Source organism: Seriola aureovittata, chromosome 21 (genome assembly GCF_021018895.1).
Source record: "Seriola aureovittata isolate HTS-2021-v1 ecotype China chromosome 21, ASM2101889v1, whole genome shotgun sequence".
NCBI lineage: Eukaryota > Metazoa > Chordata > Actinopteri > Carangiformes > Carangidae > Seriola > Seriola aureovittata.
The window spans coordinates 2030868-2049238 of NC_079384.1; the positions used below are offsets into that span (position 1 = coordinate 2030868).

At 43.6% G+C, this 18371-nt stretch overlaps 1 protein-coding gene across 1 annotated transcript in view; it reads left to right on the forward strand.

The window, feature by feature from the left end:
- myocd (myocardin) overlaps nt 1–18371 on the forward strand; it is a 128779-nt gene that overhangs the window by 66661 nt on the left and 43747 nt on the right. Inside the window, exon 3 of the mRNA XM_056365442.1 lies at nt 2595–2819. Within this exon, the coding sequence (XP_056221417.1) occupies nt 2651–2819 (169 nt within the window). The 5' untranslated portion in view covers nt 2595–2650. The remainder of the gene's footprint in view (nt 1–2594; nt 2820–18371) is intronic.

The following is an 18371-nucleotide window of genomic DNA, read 5'->3' on the forward strand; positions in this document are numbered from 1 at the left end:
AAAAAAGCAGATTGACTGATAACGTCTCACGGCGTGAGCTAATGTGAAACATCAAGTCGAACTTGGGCGTCATCCTCGTCCACTCTTGTTTTGGGCCGGCGTCCTGCTCCCGGTGGGGGTTGTCACTGCGGTATGAATCAGGAGTGGGTCCTATCTGTCTCTGGGTGGGCTGTAAAACAGGCCCATCAGTTAAGGCTTCATTAAAGAGGTTCCTCCTGATGCTGCACGGAGGAGTCCCAGTCTCCGCTCGCCTTTTAACACACGCTGATTTACTGTCACTGTTGTCTTGTTTCGGAGGTAAATGCACGGGTTTGTTATTGTTTGCCCCGTCTGATGTTTATGTGCAGTTACAGCACGCGAACCCCTCTCCGCCCCCTCGACCACGCCGCGTCTAATCTGTGTGTCAAGATACGGCCTGAGTGGACGCAGCGTCAGACTCGGATCCTGGAGACCTGCCAGGACCAACAGAACACGCCACGTGTGCGCGCTCGTTCAAAATTCATTCAAAGATAACTCTCAGGTGTTGACACCCTCCGGCGGCCATGTTGAGGAGGTTCAGGAACACATGGAGTTTAGATACGGTTTAATGGACACGAGTTCTCTACTGGTTTTGAAAAGGACGCTCTGAAACTTAGATTCAGGTTTTGGGTTTATCCAGGACTTACAAATGTGGGCAGATACCCAGGAAGCCTTGCTGAGTCTGGGCCACCTTTGGCCCGCATATGGTTGCCAGATTTTGGTTTTCGTGGTGGACCGAGAATCACCTTGAGTGAGCAACACTCGGGCTACTTATCGGCCTGTGGAATCAGCTCCGTTTGGCAGGAGGAAGTGGAGTCCGGATCAGACCTGGACGAGGAAGCAGAAATCTATGGCTGAGGTTTATGGGCTGAGAAAATGGATTGACTTTAAAGGTTCTGCATCTGAAGCCACCTCAGTATAAAACACTGGATGTGCTGGCTCAGTGATTCCTATTAAAACTTGCAACTTACCCGACCACGGTGTCTGACCTCGTCGTGGCGTCACGGAGCATCTTCCCACAAACACGTTCAACGCGTGAGACAGACCGCGAGAACGTACACAGTGTCCTTTGGAAAGAAACAGTGAAACAGCGTTTGCTTGTTTGCCCCTTGAAGTATAAATAACTAAAGATTTGCAGAGGATTTTCGCCTGCTGTTTTAGCAAGCTGTCTGTCAGCAGTGAATAAAGCCACAGCCACACACACACACACACACACACACACACACACACACAGTGGTAAAGTTTCTTAACAACAACAGGTTTTCCTCAGACTTGAGTCCAATTGGAGGGAAACATAAAAGTCACTCCCAGTGTTTCTTCTTCTTCTGTTGTGGTCAGAAAAACAAAAGACAAATGACGTAATTATGTTTTATTAAAAAAGAAAATAACAGAAACATTAAAAACAACAATATATTTAGAGACGTATAACGATTAACTTCATGTGTTTTTTATAGTTTCTTAGTCTTTTGCATCATAATTATCAAAAGTTTTAAGTTTCAGCAACAGTTTTTCCGTTGATGTCTGAGAGGAACGTGTGTGAAGATGAGTTCATGTCCATTATCCAGCTAAAGAAAACTCCGCCCACTCACTGAAGGTGAACAGGTTTTTTCTGATTCCTGCAGATGAACGTCTTCTACAGGAGCCTCGTGCACAGCTGTGCTTCGTGCATGTGTGATGCAACTGAAAGGCCTTTGTAGATTTGATGTCTGGAGTCTGAACCGACCTAAAATACCCTCGGCATGTTTCTGTATTCGAAATGCTTCAGTGTAAATTTTGCTGTTCGATGTCAAAATCCGACTTTTCATTATTGTAAAGTTTCAGCAATAAAACTCTTGAAACTTTAAACTACTGAAGGAGCCTTTTAAAAAAAAAAGTGTTATTTTTATAAGGCCTTTCATACATTTATGGGGGTTTTATTGTCCTGTCCTCTCCAAACAGAGCTTATTAAAGAAAACAGAGATGTATGTTTGTGGTGCCCTGTGGTGCACGCCGCAGGAGATGATGTAGTGTACGGAGCGTAGACGGGCTGCTGGGAGGACTTGGCTTTTCTGGGACCTGACTAAGAGGCTCATTTTTCACATCGGCACCTTGTGGGGGGTTTCTCCCGAGCTACTGAATCCACCGAGCCGATGTGTTCAATATTTGTTCAGGAGGTAGGAAGGTCTGCTCTTTGTAAATGGTGTAAATTGATAAGTTGGCAGCAGCGGAGGATCGCGGCGGCTGATGGAGGGACGCATCCGCGAGGTTGAAAGTGGGCTTAAAGCTCTGTAAACAAACAGACACGCGCTGCGGCGTCCGCCTGAGCTGAGATGGACCTCTGAAGAGAAACAATACAAAATCTGTTGTATTCTGCAAACACTAACATGGCCTCCCTCCAGCTCCCGGCACCACGCAGGACTTTTCAAATGCAAACATTCAAATGGCTGTTTGCTGTGTCTTTCATGCTCGTTCAAACTCAATTAACTCTGGCTCTCAAACTGTTACAGCTGACTGAGGCAGCAGGCAGAGTCAAGTGCTCCCTCTGTAATGTGCACAGAGCACATTACGCTCTTTAATTGTCTTTTTCTCTTGGAAAGGGAAGTTGCGGTGACCCGAGCAGACATGTTGTCCAGCGGGGAGTGACGTGCGAGCCATGAATGCAGTGAAAAGCTCTGAGGAGGTCCACAGCGGCGGCTCAGAAGACGGGCGGCGTCCTGGACACCTGCAGGGGTCTTCACAGGGTCACGGAGACGCCGCACAGCTGACGGAGAGGAGGAACCACCTCCTGAAGGAACAGCCTCCGTCAGCAGAAGGCAAGAATGGTGAGCTCTGATTACACTTCAGACCTAGCTTCACTGATCCAAGCTAACGTGACGTTAGCCAGTTTAAATAATCCTGCTTATTCTCATCCTTCTAACTTCGCTCTTCAGACGCTGTCAGGGATTTGATTTGTTCATCGACCTCCGAGTCAAAACAATGATTAGCACTGATATGATTGGCTGAGCACTGATCATATGATTGTAATCATGATTAGCTGCCATGGTGCTGTGGCTCCAGAGAGCAGTAACTGCAGCTGCTCAGTGTTTCATTTACAGGCTTTGTACTCAGGTTTCTGTTTTCCTTTAATTCAGTTATTTATTTACTCGTTTCTGCTCATCTCTTCTTCCTGGTTTGCAGTGGGTGGGGCTCAGTTGGAAAAATGTGATGTCACACAACACTGTGATAACATTAAGTTCAGAGGCAACTTGTTTTTGAATGAATGAATGAATGAAGCTACAGAGTTTCTGGTTGTGGGTGTACAAGGACCACGACTGTCACATCGGGATTCGGTTCCACGTTCTGTGGGTTGGGTTCAGGCAACAAATCCTCTTTGGTAGAGGAGAAAGAAAAGATGGTGGTTCTGGTTAAATGCAGAAGAGGTGATTGTGATATGAGTCACACTTTCAGTTAGAACGATCATTTTGTATTTTTCACTGGAAAAAAATATAAAAATGATGATGATGGGATTTTTGTTGGTCTTGTACCAAACAATAAGGTTCATGTGCGTCTGGAGAATATGATTTCTGGGCACACATTTGACCTTTATCACAAATTTACACTTGGCCGACTCTTTTTAATAATTACCTTTAATTTACCTGCAATTAAATAACCAGGCTCAGATATAAATAAGCAGATTGATGATGTGTATTCTGTAGACACACTAGGCTTGGACTGATATTTGATCATATAGAATATCGCGATATTTCCTGCCATATGCAATATTTTTCATAATATATATATAAGTATTTATTTATAAGTTTTAAACAGTCTGTCCTGCTGCTGAGAGAAAAAAACACAACTGAAACATAAAATATAGTAAAATAATGATATGAAATAACAATATAATTACATCGCAATAATATTGGACATCGCGATATTTGAGCTGTGGACTGTATTGAGATATTGAAAATATTTATCGCCCGAATCCAAGACAAACTCCTGCACTAAAACAACAACAAACAAAAATGTATAGTGAATATATTCAGGCAGGAAGTTTTAAAAAAAGACTTAATACGAATATAAAATGTATAAACAGGTCCAACTGTTGCTGCAGGCTGTGGATATAAGGTTCATAATTAACTGTATTTTCTTTTATTTTTAGTAATTTTATCTTTCTGTTTAACTCATTTTATTAGGTATGCAGAGTTTACTGTTTGTTGTTCACATTAAAAAGGTGCAGCTCAGAAATCCAAGTTTATGTGTGATTGTTAACAGTCAGATCGAGCTCCACATACGAACAACCTCCATTACAACACGTATAAACAAGTGCTTCTCCTTCAGACCGAAGAAACTGAACTCTGACAGTTTCAGGGGCAGTAATAGTCGCGCTCAGATGATTGATGAAGTCGTCTAGATCAATTAAAAAAAGCAGAGTAAAACACAAACGAGCTCACCTCAGTTTTATATGAACATTATTGTTTTAGTATCTTTAGAAACTTTAGAAAATTGTTTTATTTTAAGACTAAATCGTGTGTTTTCTGAGCCAACGTACACACAGCAGGTGAACAGGTACTGTGCAAGTCACATGTCTTTTCCAATAAAGTCCCCTGGCCAGATAAAACAGGCTTGTTTGAACATTTTATTGAATCCATCTGATGATTAATCCACGCTGAAATATCTCAGCTTCACAGCCTAAATCAACCTGGCTTAAATGCCACCGGCATCACGGGGCTGAAGGTGAAAGTATCTGAGGAATCCTGTGATTTAAATCGTTATTTTTAGACGGATGTATCCCTGCGGACTCTCAGAACAGAGAGAGCAACGCAGCGTCCCCCCCCCCCCACACACACCACCCCACCCCCCCCCCACCCCCCCCATCTCCTGGACCTTCCAAAGTTTTCCATGATGTCATTCTGAGGCGCAGGAGTGAGAGTAATTGAAGAGGCAGATGAACATAAACTGGAATCTCCTCAAATTCAGCCGTTGGTTTTATTCACTTATTGTTCAGATCAGGCTGTAGATGTGGGGGGGGGGGGGGGGGGGGGGGGGGGGGGGGGGGACATAAAACAACTGGTGTTCCTGCCAAAGACCAGACGACAGACTCCACACACACACACACACACACACACACACACACACACACACCAGAGAGAGAGAGAGATAAGTCTTTACTGACACAGTGGGACGTTCTTCCTTTGCTGCTGCAGATACAGTAGAAACACAGTGTCGTGTTCTAACAAACGTCTCAGTCAGTTAAATGACGTCGTAATTTAAATGTTGTTAGAAACAGTAAAAGTTAAGAAGAGTTTTTAACAAAAAAAAAAAAAATCCAGATACAATAACAACATCATGTACAATATGTGCTTTAATGTAAACTCACAAGGGACGATAGAAAAACTATTAAAGTTTAAAATTTTATTAATAATTTCTCTGGATCCTTGAAAAAAATTCAACCCCCCCCGAACCTCACATTTATCTTTTTATTATGCAACAAATTCAAATAATAAAAAAGAAAAAAGAATGAATGCCCCTCCCCTTCTCTGCCCTGCTTCTCATTTTCATACAGTCCCTAACACTGATAAACGTTTTTTATGAATATAAATATCTTTAATTTGATCATTTAAAAAAGTTACAACAAAGACGTGAACTGTACCGAATAATTTTCTTATTTAAAACATAACACACACATATAACAGAATCAAAAACTGTGAATTTTAAACTAAATCATTAACAAATATAAAAACACAAAAATAAAAATAATATAATAAATTCGTTTTTTTAAAAACTGAATTTTAAACTAGATCTAGAACTATGAAAAACGATTAAAAATAATATAATAAATGTGATTAAAAAACAACAAAAAACAAAGCCCCTTAATGTTAAAAAGCTAATAATGATGCAGCACTGTGTGTTCAGGGCTGTTTCTGAGTAAAACCTCAGTCAGCTCTGTGTGACACGGCTTCGTTATGAACGTGAGTGAATTAATGAATTTCTTATAGTTGAAATATCCTGTCACTAATGATTTATTGATCTTTGTGTATTAATTAACTCTTCATTTGTTTCCGTCCCTTTCCTCTCGTGGAAAGAATAATGTGAACGTGGAGCGTGTCCAGTGTTGATGTCTGGAGTAATTCGTACAGTCAGAGTCTCCAGGTGGAGGCCGGGTTATGAGCAGTGTGGCTCAGCAGGACTCAAGTACACACCTGTCATGTAAAGGCTGTTTGATATATAAATGTTTAGTGTATTTGTTTTAGTCAGAGGAACATGTCGAGTTTATTTCTGTGTTTTCTTGTTGCCAGAATAATAATAATAATAATAATAATAATACATGATGCACTTGAGCAGAACATCTAGAGCCTTCACACAATGTCTTTGTGTGATTGTGTGTGTGTGTGTGTGTGTGTGTGTGTGTGTGTGTGTGTGTGTGTGTGTGTGTGTGTGACTTAGGGACAAAGCTGTGTCCCTTTCTGTCCCCAGTTGGGAATAAGCTGATTTTTTGGGTCAGTGGTTTACATTAGGGTTGGGTCATGGTCAGGGTAAGGGTGTGTGTGTTTGTGTGTGGGTGTGAGAGTGTGTGTGTGTGTGTGTGTGTGTGTGTGTGTGTGAGAGAGAGAGAGAGAGAGACGTTGGGACAGAGGCAGTGGGCGAGTTCACACCGAGCACAGAGGAGTTTCAGGTTTGGCTCTTTTCCAGGAGTGAATGTGGAGAGCTGGTGTCTCATCACTCTGATGTTTTCTCTCTGAATGATCCTGAGACGATCCGAGTTCCACCACAGAGCTGCAGCTCTGAGGACGGAGAGCCACACGAGATTCAGACTGAGCTCTTCTTGTTCACAGAGTTTTGTCAGCGGTGATACAAGATCCCTAAAGCTTTACAAGAGTCCACATGATGGCATCATTAACACGAGTTTGCCATAACAGGTGTTAATAGTGTTCTGCTGCCCGCTCACACTCTGAAAACCTGCTGCTTTTGGAACGTGTTCCTCAAAATCATTTTCCATGTTCGAGTTTCAGAGACTGAAGAATTCATCTGTAACTAGAGTCACCTCCTCGTGGTCGTATCCCTCCGCCGCTCAGACTAGTTCCAGGTCACTTCCCTGTTTATCCAGAGTCAGAGAACATATGAACCGCTGGTGTGAGATTATGTCATAATTGCTGTGAAGTCTTGAGTAATGGCTAAAAAGTGTTTTGTGAGGTCACTTTGACCTTGACCTTTGACCTTTGACCACCAAATTCTAATCAGTTCGTCCTTGAGTCCCAGGTGATCGTTTTTACCACATTTGAAGAAGTTCTCTCAAGGTGTTTCGGAGATATTGCGTTCACAAGGCCAAAACTGTGTTTTGTGAGGTCACTATGACCGCGCCCTTTGACCTTTGACCCCCAAAATCTAATCAAATTGCCCTTGAGTCCAAGTGAACGTTTTTGGCAGATTTGAAGAAGCTCCATCAAGGTGATACTGAGATATCGTGTCCAGGACAAAGTGACGGACAAAATGATGCGCAACCGATGAACAACCGACGAACAACCGACGAACAAACCGAAAACAAGCTGAAAACAAGTTGTCATCGTCAGTATTCCTCCTACCACCGTCACAGGAACAGGCAGGAACACATATTTACCCTTTAAGCCTTGATTTCAGATCCTGCTGAGGTGCATTGATTGTTGAGTTGGTCCCTTGTTCATCAGACCTGTGATTACCTTTTGTTATGAACCTTTTTTTCAACGCGCCTCAGTAAACATGCAATCAGACTCCACTGGCCTCAGATCAGAGAGCTGATTGGGTAGCGTTCCGGTTACTCAGCACTAGATTTAACATGAAAACACAGATTTTTACCTGATACAGCTCCGGGCAACGCATCGTCTCATTTAGTGGGCCCGGAGTGGAGGGGAGGTCCGGGTGGGCAGGGAGCTTGTTTGGCAGCTCGGGAGCCTCCAACACCTGCAGTAAAAACAGCTCTTATTGCTCCAGTCTGGCTCATTCGTGCAGCACCTTTCCCCCCATGAGCCCAGTGGATTCCACACTGATTTGATGGTGGCTGGAGTTTGGGGAGATTACTCTCATCTGGAGGAGATTAGTCAGTAATACTGATAGACATGATCAGCCCGACACTTCATCATTTCATGCAGTTTAACGTCGGCTCGCCTGTTTGTGCAGCGCCGTGCCCCTGCACTGACTGATTCATTTTCATCAGAGGAAATTAACTTAGCTTTCTGATTATAGACAATCATGCGTTGTGCAACAGCTTTAACTCCGTGCCTATGGTTATAATTTGAACTTTTAGTTCAGTGGAAAAAATATTTGAAATGAATGTAATGAACAGATATTACTGTGGACATGATAAGAACGGCTCGTTCTGTAAATAGCACTTAGCAATCCTCATTATGGAAAGTGTTCTGCAGAGCTGCCAGAGGTTTTATCTGAACCACCATCAGAATAAAACCTCAACACCATAACAAAAACCAGCATTTCTTCTTTTTTTTTGTGAGGGAACAGGTGGAATGTGTGCCGATGCATTTTTTCCCTCCTGTTGTTTTTAGCTCCTAATTCATGCGTGAAATTACTCACATGTTCATTCATCATTCAGGCCGAGAGCAACAGAGCCCTGGACGAGAATCAGTTGATGGATAGAACATTTCTGAGGGCAGATATGACCTCAGTCCACACGGTGCAGTAAACAGATTTATTATTTATCAAACCAGCCTGTGGGACGTGATGAAAAACCGAATGGTAGAACATGAAATAAATAAAGGGGATGGTTGAAAAAAATATAAAAACCCAGGGACTATGTTTGTAGTGCCGGCCCAGGTTTGTAATTGGTTTCATATTTAGTTATACTACAGTAAAACTTATTGAAAGGTATACTGGGGTTCTGTGAGCTCAGACACATAAATAAGTCTTTGTTACCTTTGTTGCAAAAATGCTGCGTACCGCCTGATGCCAAGTGCTCTGTTGACTGGACATTGATCGCTGATTTGCTTTCTTTTTTTTTTTTTTTTTTGTAAGCTGTGAAATATTCATCTGCCTGCGCCAAGTCTTGTTCACCTATCTGGAATGTACAGTTAAAATTGCTCTGCAGCTAATATAAATACAGGCCACGGCTGTTGTAGAGCACAGAGATGGCAGGCCCTTGTGTGGAGTGCAAGTAACTCTTAGTCACAGGCTTCTCCAGTGATGTGGAAGCTGGTCATGTTGATAAATCTGAGTGTGTGTGTTCTTGTTCCTGCCCTCGATCGCCGACAAGCAATTAAGACGATGAGGTCACCGCTGAGATTGGCGATGACAAACCGGCGGCTGTAACCTCCCAAAGAGCCACTCAGTAGTGTTCAATATTTAAAGCTCCATCCAGTGTAAAGGTCTGTGTCCATGTGTAGTGTGATTATAGATCAGCTCTAGCTTCTATATTAATACTGTGAAAGTATCAAAGCCTCAGTCCACAGAGAAATGCACACAGCCTGTATTCAGAAACTGAGCCTTAAAACCAGCCGTCAGGACTTCTGGAACTTTGTGATGTCACAACAAAGCAGCCACCAAGCCCCGCCCACCTGGACCCACCATCCAAACCTTGGAGGATTTGGTTTCTCTCAGTGTTTTTACCTGAAATCTACTTTATTTTTATTGGATCACTCAGAAAACAGTGAGCCAATCAGAAGAGAGGCTCAGAGCCTCCTCTCTTCTGATTGGCTCACCGACCTGTTGTTACTAGAGCTGCAGAGAGAAGCCTGAGAGAGGAGACGTAAAACTACACTGAGATGGTTTTTATATCTTCTGATGGATCAACACTTCAAATAAAACACAGAAGAAGAAGAAAAGGTGGGCCACACTTCACCAACTCACCTGGAACACCTGCAGCGTCAGACTCCTTTGTCCAATCATTGTTTATTTTCCTGTAAACAAACAGGGACACGTTGTAAAGGAAGGAGACACCTGCCACAGCAATGATCTGTTCCTCCTCCGTTGTGCTCGGGAACAAACGGGAACCAAAGTTTACACGGTTGTGTTCTCTAGTGTCCTATAGAGCGGAGCACTTCTGCATTCTGATTGGTTGCCACCAAACCCAGTCAGGGGGTAGTTACTGTGTCTGTGTACCATACAAATACAGAGCTGTTCATACCAACGAGTCAAGGTTTGATAATTAATTTCATAAACAACTGGACCGTTTGTTTATTTGCTCATAATTCATTAATGTGTTTGTGTATTAAATAATATCAAACACACCGTGGATCCATATTTAGGCAGCCAGAGAAATGACACTGTATGATCTCGTCAGCTGACTCACATGTGGGGGAATAGATGTTATTATGATTTCATGGCTTCTTTTATTATGAGAGGGATTTTCAGATTTGAAGCTGCTGTCCACTGGAAACAAAAACTCAGCCGGGCAGCTATTAAACTTTCCGTGATTGTCGCTAATATGCGCTGTGGATATGAGCAAGGACAAATGTAATATAGAGGGAGTTAAAGGGCTTACCTCCGAAGCTTCTGTTCAGAGTTTTCATTATTTGTTAGAGTCAACACGAAGGCAGGCAATTAAAGGAGTGCCCTCTATCATCTGTCACCACAGATACCAGCCGTGTTTATTATAACAGCTTTAAAAGCTTCTCTGGAAGAGTCTTCACAGTTTATCACATGGACTTTATATTCTCAGAGGAATCACTAATCAGTGACAGAGATCTAATCTGTGCTCCTCTGTAATTATTCATTCATCAGCTGTTAGCCGGAGAGATAAGGACCGTCTCGGATTATCTATCTCTCCACAGCTCCGGAAAAAAAGATGAGGTCATTGCATCCAGCGGGTTATTTTTAGAGCCCGTTAACGGTGGCATATTAAACAAAACGCTTAGAAATTCAATTAAGAAAGCACTCGTCCACAATGACCTGAAAATAACCCAGAGTTATTCTAAAACAAAGGCTCTGCCGAGCAGCCGCTGCGCCGCCTCACATGTGGTTTGGAAACAGGAGTGCTTAAAACCACAGATTCTTAAGGGCTGCAGAGATTAATGAAGAGTTTCTTTTTCCAGGTGTTGTATTGTGGATACAAGAGCTTTGGGCGGTGAATTTTTTACCAAGGGGAGAAATCCTCACGGTAGAAATGAAAACAGTAACACAATATACGGCTCTGATCCGGCTCACGGCTCAGATGCAGGAGCGGTAGCACATTCCAGAGCCCAGAGAGAGGAAGCGAGGAAAGACGGCTCGGGATTGGCGCTCAGTTATCGATCACGCGTACGGCGTTTTACGTGAATGGAGCCGCTGCCGTAGATTCCCACAGGAGCTGTTCCAGTCTGAGGAAAGGTTTTACCGGTTTTCACAGACTTTTCTCCTTCAAACCTTTTTAATTAGCTTGTCTGACACCTGCGTATAAATATCAATAAAACAGACATCTTAGTCCATCATGTCATTTTCTGCACATAGGTCTGTCATCTTCAGCACTTCCCCGGGCTGTTCGTCATCTCCCTCTGCTTTCGTTGGCAGCGCTCGGAGCTGCCACATGCCTTTTTGATTTGAATGTAAAATACTGAGACTAACGAAGACAAAGTGGAGCTGCCGCAGTGAAAAGTCAGACTAATTGATTTGTCATATTGGCACAAGTTTAATGAGACTAATCATCACAAGGCTGAAAGTGCAAACTAAACAGATTAGATTTCATGCTGGTCTTCTCTCGCTGATCTCTCTGCTGAGCTCCGGGCTCACGCCTGAGATTTCACCCCGACTTTCACTTTAACTTCACAAAGACTTTCACTTTTTAGGCGCCGCTCGAAGAAAGATCTGTTCTCAAAACTCAAAACTTCAGGCTGATAAACAAACAAATAAATGAATGGTTCATTTTGTCTGCCGGTATAGAGATTCCAGCTGTGTTGCTTCACTGCTCCTAATGGTTCCTATTACATTATTATATTGGATATCATAATTATTATAGTATTATTATATTGCTGAGATTGTTTTATTATATTGTTCTTAAAAAGAAACGACCAGCTTTTTGACTTGGAATATATTAATATACATATATATGATTCTGACAGGTAAACTTTTAGTTATATATTCACATATCATATTTAATATAATATTAATGACCGTATGAAATGTTTATCTAAGCTGTAGGAATCAGGATCTCTTCTCTGAATTAAAAATAAGGTGTTTTTAACGAAGCTGAAATGGTTTTAGAAACATATTTAACGAAGGTGTCTCCTGTTGTTTCAGGTTGTAGCTCCAGGTTGTGAACTAACGAGGTCACCACTGTTCCCCGTTTCTCCCCATCGACCAACAGTATTTAGTTTCAGTCATGTTGCTCTTAAATATCATTTCAAGTGTAGAAATGTCTGTAAATTTACTGAGGGCACGTTAGAGCAAAAGGCTCGTTTAGGATGGAAACAGAGTTTAGACTGAAGCGGGACATCACTGTCTTCACTTGGGACCGTAACCACTGTAACTGTAAGCGAGACGAGAGCGTTACTCATGACGTGTTTAATATCGTCTTCAGTCGTCTGGATCGGTCGGTAAGAATATTCTGATGTCACATGACATTTCTCTGCGGTGACGTTCAGACTCTTCGCCGCTCGCTGCCGTTCACAGCTGCTGATGTGTGAAACACAGAGCGAAACCTTGTTGTTGTTCGACACAGGAACTCATCTGTTTAACTGGAATCACAGATCATGAAAATATCACATTAAAGCTTTTCTGCTCGTGTTGCTGCGCTCTGCAAATGCAACCAATAACTCACATAATGAACAAACGGGGGGGAGGGGGGGTTGGATCAGCCAAGTACAATAGGCCCTGCTTCTAATAACTGTGATCCCAGTCATGTATCAAGGTACACAATACCAGCAGAGGAGGGTTGCATGCAAGGTGAAATCATTCTCAGCTCTGTTCCACCTTGCTCTCCCAGCCGTCCTCATGTGTTGTGAATAATAAAAAAAGAAGAATTCATTTTATGGTTTTACTAGTCAGCAACGCAGGTATGCATTTGTCAAAATAGGGGGAAAGTTAGAACCACATGTTAATTTGAATGGGAGGCACCTGGTTGTGATTATGGCGGCGCTGCAGATGATGGAAACACACAGTGGGCTGAGCACGATGGACGGGACGACGCCGGCTCAGATCAGAGCAGAAACATTTATAAGGTCTGAAGGACGGGCGCACTGAGGACACATATTGCTGTGTTTATGAGCGGATCACAGCGCTGATGGACAGCGAAGAGTCTCCACACAAACAGCAAATTTTCCATAAATTATAATGTAATTTACTTTACTACTTCCCTCTCGGTATGTGGGCTTGTTTGAGTTCTTTTCTTCTCAGTTAGAGGCCTCGGAAGAGCTCGCAACCAAGCGTTTTTGAGGTGTTATTCATTTCAAATTTCTGAATTCTGTGAGAGCCAAACCTTTAACAGGTGTGGGGAAATAAAAGATGAAGAAAACACGGTTTTGTCAGACATCCGCTTTTTGTTAAACCTTTTTGTGTTGTGATCCAGGCCATGCTGAAACACACAAGTGCATCTGCTAAACAGCACAATGAAAGAGAAGGAAACTGATATAGAGCAAGCATTCAGTGTAAAACGGGGTAAACACAGACAGTGAGATCATCCACTTGCATCCCTAATTAAACATAGGCTTCAGTCCATGTTGTAGCTGTCGACCCGACTGTGACGGGAGAAGGAGAAATGTGAGGAAACACGTAGCACACGGTACGACCGAGTCGATCTGCTCTCGCAGGAAAGTGAAGTCACATTAACGTCACTGTGAGTCTAAGTCTTCGGCCCAGAGGCGAGTCGTGATCAGCTGTCAGGAGCTCAGCAGCTGAAGCCAGCTTGTGTGTCATCAATCATATTTTATATATTTATTTTGACTGGACTTTGTCGAAAACTTGGTTTCAAATCCGGGATTAAACAGATCGAAATGGACGGAGGGTTAAAGTTTGGAGAAAAACCCTCAGAAAATCTACGGCACAAACAAACGACCACACAGCTGCGTCACACTTTGACCCAGTGATGATAAATCTTACTACTACAACAGGATAAAGGGTAAAAAAGAAGTGATGACATTTTACATCCAAGAGGTCAAAGGTCAACTTCACTGTGACATCATAATGTTCTGCAAAGACTCTCCTGCTGTAACAGGTTTTCGAGCATCAGTTCATCCTTTTAGCTTCTTCTTTCTTCACCAGCCAAACGATAACTTTGTGCCGGTTGTAAAACTTCATGACTGCTTCCTGGAACCAGGCGGTAAATGTCAGAACCAGAACAATAAACTAACAGAGGGTTAAAATGTTTTGTGTATGTAGCTTTCTACATTTAGGTTGATCAGTGGAACTTAAAGAAGGACTGCAGACACCAGTATCTGTAATCAGCAGCAGCAGAACGATGATTCAGCCTGAGCATGTGATGCTGTTCTTCACACACAGGCAAAGTGAGGCCGAGTGTTGTGATTGATAAGCCTCGCTATCTGCTGCCTTCGCCCTCTCGTAGATATGTTCTTCATTAAAGCGCGGATCAGAGAATCCGTCAGCTGTTGCCTCCAAATGTCTCCTAAATGCTGCCCACCCCAAAGGCCAAGTACAACATGGCACGAGGGTCATATTTTTTTAAAGGTTTCAGCTGACATACCAGAAGCTATGGGAATCAGCTTCAGCAAAAACAACAGAATACCAACTTTTATATCGAGATCACGCTCGGGCCAGTTGCATGGAGAGATCCTATCAGGGTCAAGTATGTGTTCATTACAGATGTTCTTCAATTAATGCTCAGTGCAGCGATCTAGTTTGATCATTCTGTGTTTATGTACGCCGCGCTTCGTTTTCGCTACACCTTGGAAATTTCATTAAAGTGAAGAGGAGCTAGAACAGGTATCCGGCTTTTGATCCACTGTTTGCTTTGGTTTGATGTGGACGGCCGTCGAATGATACTGAACATCGCGCTACTGGGAAATTACGAGGTGGGGAGACCGGGCTAAAAGAGACTTTGTGTTTAATAAGAAGGGGAGAGTCGGCTGAAATAAATCCATATTATATTTTATGTTAATACATTCAAATAAATATGTAATAACTATAATATTTATCTCTACAGGTTCCATAAAAAGACAGACCTTCTTATTCTTTTCAACGTAGCCTTCCCAACATGCATCTCTTCCTCTAGAGCGTTACTTTATGTTTATTCACATTATCATTATGTCATAAACTTTTAGCTTGAAAGCCCTTACTTGTCATTTCGTGACATGTAAGGGAACTATTTTTCCAATATCTGGGATCGTATGATTTTCCTCCTGCGAGGAACGAGCCCACGGGTCGTCTCTGCGTCAGGGTTGTTATGACATCATAGTTAGGTTCTGTTGCTAGGCGACATCTAGTGGTCGCAGTAATGATGACGGGAGCGAAGGGAGACGTGTCGGTGACGTAGAATGAAGAGAGACAGAGAGTCCACGTCGGGAGGAGGTGGAGTGTGACACAGGAGAGCCGTGTGTTCGATTCCCACGTGAACAGTTTATGGTGTTTGTTTTTATCTATGACCGTTTGTTGTTATTGTAACCATGACAACCGAGATCATCTAATAATATTAAAATGATTCTATCTCAAAACACAATCTTATCTTAAACCTAACCAAGTCATGACACTTTATTACTGTAACCGTGGTGATGCCACTGTCAGTACAGTCTGCGTGTTTATTATTGCAACCATGACGACCGAGGTCCGGTTGGCCCGCTGCTGTAGGAGCACTATATCAGGAGAGAAACAAGCCTCATATCTGCAGATCAGAGTCAGAGATTTGTTCCAGCTGATGCACAATCGGACGTCAGTGAAAGATCTGTGCGTCACGTTTCTGTGAACATAAATATTTTTGTTGATAACTTTCTTATTCTTTACATCGTAGACACTTGAAACCAACTTGTGGTCACGTTGACGTCCTCTGATTTCAACCTGAAGTTTCAACCTAGAGTTATTCTCTCTTTTGAGTTTTTATTTCCATCGTTACAGACTTTAAAGTTCCTGCCCGCTTCCCATGTAAAGCCATGTACAGATATAAACAGCGAACCTGAACCTTGTTCCTCCATATTTGTTTTGACCATTCGTCGGTGGATACTCCTTCACCTGTCCAGGCCCTTTACTGTGTTTCTCTGTTAATGAAATACCTGCAGCAGCCAGTTCGTCCCTCCACGACCTTTACCATCCTCTCTCCCGTCTTCCCGGTATGTGGCCAGAGGCCAGTGTGACCTCTGACCCCGCGGAGCCTGAGCCAACAGCAGACCTCTCCAGAGAATTTCAGGCAGCCATCCCCACAGGCCGAGAGTGTTCCCGTCTCTGACAGGGAAGGAATGATAAGAGTCGCCGGGCAGCACGTTCCCAATCACCACCAAGCCAAATTCTACAACACAAGGTCACACTTGAACAAGGCTCTCTCTCTCTCTCTCTCTCTCTCTCTCTCTCTCTCTCTCTCTCTCTCCAGATCCGGAGTTTACTTTTCCCAGCAGAGTCTGTGACGTCCCACACGTCCAGGTTCATCGTCAAGCTTTTAAAACAGAAGAGGAATAATGTTGGTCTTGATTAGAATAAGATTTGCAAGTGAAAAGGTGAGAACAGTCACCCGGAGGGAGAGAGCGAAAGCAAGATTCCTGTCGTCTGTTCACTAATAGGCTGATTAGTGAAAAGGTCACGCTGACAGAGATAACACCAGTGGATTCACTTCCTCCAGTCCGCCGTCTCCTCCCGCCTCCCCGTCTGTCGAGCTGGTCGCCGTCTGCTGCCGAGGGTTGTTTTTCTGAGGAGTCGCGCCCTCGGACGCGTCGAGGAGCCCCGGACGTTTTCCGAGCTGTCGGTCAAGCTGAGGAGCAGCCGGGGGGGGGGGGGGGGGCGGACTGATCGCAGGCCTGTGTGAAGTATGCAAGGGAGAGAAAGTCCTCTATGTCAACATGGCGCTGAGGTGTCTCCAATCACACGCAAATACACATCGCAGCTGACAGGCGTGTGTGTGTGTGTGTGTGTGTGTGTGTGTGTGTGTGTGTACGTACATCTGTGAGTTTTATCTCAGCATGTTTCTGCAGAGTCACCGGCGTTGTGTCGGTGAACTGAACACGTCTGTTTACAACAACGTGAACGGAGGTAACGCACCAAAACAACTGTTCAACCACCACCAAAAAACAGAAGAAGAGGAAGAGGAAGAGGAAGTGTGTTTCATGGCAGAACCAAGCATCAACCTCCAGGAGGCTGAAAGATGAAGCTAAAAGCTGCAGTTCCTCTAATGACCACTAGAGTCCTGCTCCAACAGGGAGTCGACCCCCAGAGAATCCAATGTTCAAATGTCTTTACAGCAGAAATAAACATGTTTATATTTCCTCCCTCATGACAGCTGTTTATATAACTCACCTCTTTACATTTCATTAAGGCTTAAAGTTATGAATAATTGAATCTTATATCAAATGAAAAGACAGTTTCTGGGTTCAGGTTGGAGACGCAGCTCTGTGTGGTTCTGGTGTCGACAGGACCGGTTTGTAAAAAACTCTCCTTATTTTAAATCAAGAAAACAACAAAATTCCCATGATCACGGTTTGTGTTTCTGTGCTCTGATCAAACACTGAGCAGGACTGTAACGCACTCGGCTCGTAGTTAATGGGCTGGAAATGTGAAGTTTCCAGGACGGCTCTGGAACCTCTCTGGTATCACATTTGATGGATGAGTGATAACAGTTAGACACAGTTGAACAGGAACCACTGGCAGTCGCTCTGATTCTGTGTCTCTAACCTTATTCTCTGCCATTTATTCCCCCCCCCCCCCCCTCCCTCCCTCCCTCCTCTGCCCCCCCCCCCCGTCCTCCCGGCTCGCGTGGAGCCGTTCAGCCTGTGATCATGGCTCTGGTCCACAACTCAGCGGACAGGCAGCCAATGACATCATACTTCACCGTGGATATGTGTGTGTGTTTGGGGGGGGGGGGGGTGTGACGGAAAGTGACACCCCTGGTCACTGTGACACACTATCTGCCTCACCCGCCGAGTTAATGCAGTGAGTCAGAGCCGCTGGAAGTTGTGAGTGCGTGTTGTGCTGTAATCCAACGATCTGCGACCTTTGACTGCAAGACCTCCATGTTTCCTTCTCTGTGACCATCACCCTGAAGTAAATTACATCTTTATTGGATGTGAGCGAGGAGGAAGTGGAGCTGTCTGATGGCGCTTATCTACGCCTCAGTTCATACGGTGAAGATACGTTTTCCTGAAGCTGATTCTTGTCGTTCGGAGTGGAACGTGCGTAAAACCACAGAGCCGAGCGTCTTCATCTCTAATCTGCGTGACATTTTAAATCGTTTGTCATAGAACTGCTGCGGTTTGAACAGAGCAAATCCGTAGACGGCGTTCTGTACACACACTGTGGACACCGTGACCGTACACGGGGTGATCATCGCAAGCTACGGAGGCATTTTG